The sequence below is a fragment of the Penaeus vannamei genome, chromosome 6 (genome assembly GCF_042767895.1).
Source record: "Penaeus vannamei isolate JL-2024 chromosome 6, ASM4276789v1, whole genome shotgun sequence".
NCBI lineage: Eukaryota > Metazoa > Arthropoda > Malacostraca > Decapoda > Penaeidae > Penaeus > Penaeus vannamei.
Window position 1 is genome coordinate 39,881,507 of NC_091554.1, and position 7,403 is coordinate 39,888,909.

Here is a 7,403-nt window from a genome sequence, read left to right on the forward strand (position 1 = left end):
AATTAAGGAAAAGAAGAGAGAGAGAGAAAAAGAGAAGACAGATCACAGGACATTACACCGGAAGGAAGTGATTCTACACGAAATATTGGAACCACGAGTTCGTTTTTTTCTTATTTTCGAATTGAAAATCCAAATGTCTAACAAGGTTGCATACCATACCGACACTTTTAACTTCTTGTATTGGTTTTGTTTCTCTCTGTTTGTACAAATAACTATGAAATTTTTTTTTGCAATTTTCTCATTTTCTGCAGACTCTGATAGAGATGTAACAGCCACATTACACTGAAGTGTTGTAACAAACAGATCATTTTAAACTTGTACTTTTGATTTTTGATGAACAATTACAAGTTTCTGCAACTAGCCTTTTCCGTATACCGCAGTTTAACATAGCGTCCTTAATTTTCGTTTTGAAATATCTGGATACACAAAAAATCACTTTTAATTGTTCCTCCATATCTGTACCAAACTGTATGTAAATGTATACATGTGTGTATATAACGAATATCTTTTTGAAAAGCAGTTTGGTCAGTGCTGCCATTGTGAATTGCATATATAGAAATGAAAATAAATATTTACTTCCGTTGAAACATGTTTCCTGATATGGATGAGTGTTATAAATAATGTTGAATAGTTGTGATATTATGAGCGTGTGCATTTGTAGGTGTTACTTTCGGGGCGAACAACCAAGGTATATTAGTGTTAAGGAATAGCTATTCACATTCTCTCTCGCTTTCTTTCTCTCTGTCTCTCTTTTTCTCTTTCTCTCTCTCCCTCCGTCCCCACACACATATGCACACATGTACGCAGCATCTCTTAAATATGGAGCACGGGCGCAGGCCCCTCCACGGGCGCGAGCGAGAGAGAGAGGACCCGGAGGAGGAGCGAGCGCGTCATGAGGCAAAAACACGCACACGCACAGCCTTCAGCGACCTTCGTTACTGACCCAGAGAAAGCCCATCTCTCGCCGACGGAGCGTCACGGTGGGCGCCGCCCAGCCCCCGAGCCTCTCACACGAGCACGTGGTCGGCGGCGGGCGGCGAGTCGAGCGTCTCGCGCGGCGCCCGCGACTCGGACGCGCTGCGGGCGCCCGGCTGCAGCTTCTGGGTGTCCGTCTGGTTGGACGAGTCCACGCAGGGCGCGCGTCGGCGGCCGCGGGACCGCCCGCGCGTTTGCCCGCCGCCGCCCTCTGCACTCACGCCGCCCATCGCGCCGCTCGCCACCGCGGGCGCCGCCGATAACTGGCTCATCGCACCCTGAAACATGTCCGTCCGGTTCTCCCACACGCCCACGCCGGGCACGTCGGCCGTCCCCGATGGCACCGCGCCGCCCTCGCGCGGGGGCGGCAGGATGCCCAGCGGCAGACACACCCGGTAGGGCACGTAGCCCTCCGCACCGTGCGCCGTCCGCACGTACAGCCAGTCGCGCGTCTTGAACACTGCGTTGACGATGATGCCGAGCGGGAGGAAGGGGCGCACGGGCGGCTGGTTGTGCGGGCGCGGCTCGGCCGTGCGCCGCATGTTGTGCAGGCGCGTCGCCGACGCCAGGACCATGGGCAGGTTGGCAGGGCGCGCCGGCGACGCCCGCGTCAGGAGAGCCTCGAGATCGCGCACCTGGTACCCGTAGGCGCCGCCCTCGGGCTCGCGCCCCTCCAGGCCCTCGTGGCAGCCGGCGAGACGGGCCAGCACGCCGCCCACCGCGCCCACGCCGGCTCCGGGCTGGGCGGAGGCGACGCTGGAGCCGTACGACTGCTGTCCGCCGTGGCCGCCGCCCGCAGGAGGAAGGGCCGCAGGCGAGGGCACGCTGGCGCCGCCGGGGGGGCGGTCGGCGGGCGGGGGGCGCGCGCGGTGCTGGCGCGAGCGCGTGGCGGACGAGCAGCGGACGCGGCGGTCGCCTGCGGCGCCGGGCGGGCCGCGGCCGTCGCTCGAGATGCTCCTGACGCGCGCGCCCTCGGCGTCCGAGACGCCCGACGAGCCGCCACACACGCCCATGCCGGAGCCACCCATGCCGGCCCCAGTGGCCTCGACGGGCGGGGGCGACGGCCAGGGGTGCGAGGGCGTGTGCCGCCACCCGCCGCCGCCGTTCGTGCCCGCTCCCATCGCGGGCGCGGCGCCCAGGCCCTGCGGCGTCACGGGCGGAGGAGGGGGGCGGGCGTCCCGGCGCCGGGCGCGAGCCTCGCCCATGTCGACGTAGTGATGGTCGCGGGCGCCCAGCATGGTGGGTGGCGCAGGGGGGCCAGGGGGCGCGGCCAACGAGAGGTCAGCCACCACGTCAGGCAGCCCCGCCCACGCGGCCTCTTCGCTCGCGCCGCTGCTGACCTGAGGACGAGGAGGTCAGGGAAGGTCAGCAGAGATAGGGACAGAGTCGGGGTCAGAGAGCAGAAATGCATGGGAGAGTAAATATATGTTGGTATAGAACTAAAAAAACATAAATGGAATAAAAAGATCCATGACAATATTAGGCATGCAGTGAATGTAGAAATAAACAAAGATACCGTTTCAAACACAAGTTTAAGTAATTTCATTGTCAAATATTTTGAAATTACTTTATACAGCTAAGTGCATTTTCTGCATCCTACAAATTCCAAAGAAATGAATATAGAAAAGCTTTTCAAAGTCTCTGAGAAATTAATGCAACTTATAAACAGATAAAAGGGCACATATGAATAATTACTTTAGAAATGTGATAAATAATTTACATGAAGAAGGACCTTCCCCGAATGAAGAGAACATTCAGAACAAAAAGGATTTTTTGTATATATGGTTATTTTCTTATACTTAATGCATATGGTAGTTTCAACCAAGGTCTTACTCGTTTCTCTCTCTCCCTCTCTCTCTCTCTCTCTCTCTCTTCCTCTCTCCCTCCCCTCTCTCTCTCTCACTCTCTCTCTCTCTCTCTCTCTCCTCTGCTTCTCCAAGTCTCCCTCTCGTGCTGTCTATAACTATCTTTAAATTTCTTCTTGCATCTCTCGGGTTTTTTCCTCACCCAACCTCTTCCACTCTCCCTCATCCTCTCTTCCCTTCTCCCACTCTCTCTCCCTCATCCTCTCTCCTTTTCTCCCACACCCTCTCCCTCTCCTTCTCCCTTCCATTCCCCCTCTTCTCATTATCATCAACAACCCCTTCCTCCTTCTCTCCCTTCCTGTCCCTCTCCTTTTCCTACACCTCTGCCACACACTCTCCTTCTCCCTTTCCCCTCCCTCTCCCACACCCACTACTTTTCCCTTCCTCCTTTCCTTTACACTCCGTCTTCCACACCTCCATCTCCCTTGCGCCCCCCTCTTCCCTCTCACCTTCACCCTCTCCTCCTTTGATTCATCTACCTCCTTCACCCTCTCACTTCCCTTTCCCCTTCCCCCTCTTCTTCCCCTCTCTCCCCTTCTCTCCTTTCCCCTTCCCCACACCCTCACCTTTTCCCCTTCCCCTGATCCTCTCATTTCCCTCTTACCCTCTCCTTCTCCCTTGCCTCCTCTTCTTTCCCCCTCTCTTTACCCCCCCCCCTTCTCTCTTGCCCCCTCTCCATCTCCCTTCCCCCTCTCCTCCCCTTCTCCTTTCCCCCTCCACCTTCACACCCACATCCCCTCCCACTCACCTCCCTCCCACCCATCTCCAAGACCTCCAGGGGATAGGATTTCGTAGAAGTGTTATTAAAGAGATCTCAACGAAGAGGCCGAGCACTCAGTCAAACCTTGCGTGGGTCTTGGAGATTTGCATAGTTCACTAGAAGCTCAAATTGATACCTGGGAAGAGCCCATCTCCATAAGGCATATTGCTGAGACTACAAGACCTCAGTTGATAGGGTCTTCTCTTCTTGTTAATGTTATTGCTATTAGTTTTGGGTTGTTCTTTATGTTGGTTATGATTTTTTTTTCTAAAATAGGATTTATCTCACTGTTTTTTTATGTCGTTTATATTGGCATTTTTCTTTTTGGAAATGTTAAGAGTCATGGATATTGATTTTTTTCAAAACTATATTATTTGCTTATATGATTAAATATCGACTTATGGAGACTATCAAATTGATGCTGAATATAAGCAAATAGTAAAAGAAAAGAACGAAAGGAAAAATAAAGAAAATATGTAAATGAAAATAAAGATATATAGAGAAGAAGATATATGTATATATATATATATATATATATATATATATATATATATATATATATATATATATATGTATATACATATATATATATATATATATATATATATATATATATATATATATATATATATATATATATATATATATATATATATATATATATATATATGTGTGTGTGTGTGTGTGTGTGTGTGTGTGTGTGTGTGTGTGTGTGTGTGTGTGTATGTGTGTGTGTGTACATGTATATATACATGTATATATATATATATATATATATATATATATATATATATATATATATATATATGTATACACACACATACACACACACACACACACACACACACACACACACACACACACACACACACACACACACACACACACACACACACATATATGTATATATATATATATATATATATATATAGATATATATATATATATATATATATAGAGAGAGAGAGAGAGAGAGAGAGAGAGAGAGAGAGAGAGAGAGGGGGTGGGGGGGAGGAGAGAGAGAGGGAGTGGGGGAGAGATAGGGGGGGGAAGAGAGAGAGAGAGAGAGAGAGAGAGAGAGAGAGAGGGGGAGAGAGAGAGAGGGAGAGGAGAGAGAGAGAGGAGAGAGAGAGAGAGAGAGAGAGAGAGGATCGAGAGAGATGAGAGAGAGAGAGAGAGAGAGAGAGAGAGAGAGAGAGAGAGAGAGAGAGAGAGAGAGAGAGAATGACATATAAAGGAAGGGATGGTTACCAAGGCTCTTGCAAGAAAAAATGATACCCATTAAGGCGAATCTAAAAGGGGGGGGGGGGGGTTAATCTACACGCAAGAAAGACACTTTTCGATAATTCTAGAAAGCTCTACATGAGAAGCTGAGAACTCACTGTGTAACTCTCTCTCTCTCTCTCTCTCTCTCTCTCTCTCTCTCTCTCTCTCTCTCTCTCTCTCTCTCTCTCTCTTTCTCTCTCTCTCTCTCTCTCTCTCTCTCTCTCTCTCTCTCTCTCTCTCTCTCTCTCTCTCTCTCTATATATATATATATATATATATATATATATATATATGCACACACACACACACACATACAAACACACACACACACAGACACACACACACACAAACATACACGCGTACAAACACACACACACTCATATATATATATATATATATATATATATATATATATATATATATATATATATATATATATATATATATACATGTGTGTGTGTGTGTGTGCGTCTTTGCGTGCGTGTGTCCGGTTACACACACACACACACACACACACACACACACACACACACACACACACACACACACACACACACACACACACACACACACACATATATATATATATATATATATATATATATATATATATATATATATATATATATATATATTAGTAGATGCAAAAAGGACAAATTGCCTCACACGTGCGCACATGACGTGTCATAACAGGTAGCAAGCATAATCAATACCGGAAGTGATAAGCACAATCGATGACCGGAACCGCATATCAATAACCGCATCTATTGATGACGCATACTCCGTCCTTCCTCTCCAAAGCAACAATGATAACAATAATAATCAGAGAAGAGGAAGCAGGAAAACAAACAGACATGCATGCACCCAGTTGCTTTCCTCATAAGACATAAGTCATGGTAGTGATCCGATTACAGGTGTTACAGGTGATCCCCTTCTCAGCCCACCGCCCTCTCACTACATTCCTCCTTGGACACAGGCACGGAAAGAGGGTTATTTCCGGTGTGAAAGCATCTACTGATGACTATTCATTGTGTCTGATCTTATAGCATACATTCCCTTGTCACTAAAACAAACAAATAGCGCAACATCCCCCCCTCCCCTCCCACTCCAGGGATGGGGTAGAAGAGGGTCCATCACGAAGCAATAATTGCAAGAGGAAGAAGAAGCAAACAAACAAGTGGCACAACAGGTCGATGGACAAATTAGCTCACCCCAACTTGCCCCTCGCCATCCACCGCAAGTACATACTACCTAAAGATATCATGTACCCTTGTGCACTGGAGTGTTACAGGTAAGTGATCACACCCAAAGCTGATAATGTGACATGATCATTACCCTGGCAGGCAGAGGGGGTTCCCCTCACCCCCCAACCTCTCCTCTACCTCAAACACACTGAGAGAGGGTAAAATAGGTACTCTCAGCTGCTCTCCAGGTGCGATAGGGTCGAGGATACTGATTAGCTGAGGGAGGAAGGGGGGGGGGGCAGGTAAAAAGATCGTGGGTATGTATCCGATAATTATATTTAGCTTTCCATCGTGTTTTAACACATTCGCCATTAATCACTAAAGCATCCTAATAATAATACAGTGAAGTGAAGAAGGATGATAGCATTCGTTATTATACTCAATATATGTTTATAACTGTCTTCAAGCAAATATACACATACGCAAATCATAGTAGAACCCTATATCTATCTCCTGCGATAGACTCTTCTCAACCGGCACATTATGCGTTAACGAAAAGATCTCACCGAGGAAAGAAGGCGAATACTCATCACTCCTAACATTTTCCTCGTCGCTCATACGTCAGCGATGACTGCCGATTTGCCATGCACACGTCTCTCCGGGATGACGATGATGATGCAACCACCACTTCGCGCTCCGATGCAATGACGGCGGAGGTGCAATGTTGTCTTGGGGTGTGACCAGACGAGACAAGGAATCCTGTATTAACCCCTCACTCAGTTTTGAAATGTTCGCATTGCGCAAATATAAAACAAAAACATCTGCATCTGGGTAAGTCCATTTCTCACTCCATATACATATGAAAAAAACTGACTCGTAAAGATTATAATCAGAATTTTCAAAATGTTCATAAATGCGTAAGACAACAAAGTTTCCGTCCACACAATAAAATCTCGACAGAAATTACCTTTATGTCCGATTAATCTGCTCGCGAACTCCCCTCAGATTTTAACACGTTATAGTAGTCGGTCTTACATCCCAAATGCATCTTCATAATTAGAATGCAATTCAGTGAAAAGAATCATAAAACTCTTGTAGTTCTCAATATGCTTTTATCATGGCTTTCAATCTTCGTCCTAACAGGCAATGCCGCAAATAAAAGAGAGAGAGAGAGAGAAAAAAAAAATTTACGTAAAAATAGATGCGGTAACCACCATCTCACATGTCTGTGCATGTTGATGTCCTGCCTACCCACCTGTCACCTGCGCACGACAATTACCCGAGCAGCCCGGCACAGAAACGATATATTTCAAAACCGATAAACTCCCGATTGCGCACACTACCAAGCTTGCG

General features: G+C 47.3%; 1 protein-coding gene across 1 annotated transcript in view; it reads right to left on the minus strand.

Moving 5' to 3' along the window:
- Nucleotides 1–738: 738 nt before the first annotated feature.
- Nucleotides 739–7,403, minus strand: part of LOC113805726 (collagen alpha-2(I) chain) — a 73,853-nt gene continuing 67,188 nt past the window's right edge. Inside the window, exon 3 of the mRNA XM_070122988.1 lies at nt 739–2,315. Within this exon, the coding sequence (XP_069979089.1) occupies nt 1,008–2,315 (1,308 nt within the window). The 3' untranslated portion in view covers nt 739–1,007. The remainder of the gene's footprint in view (nt 2,316–7,403) is intronic.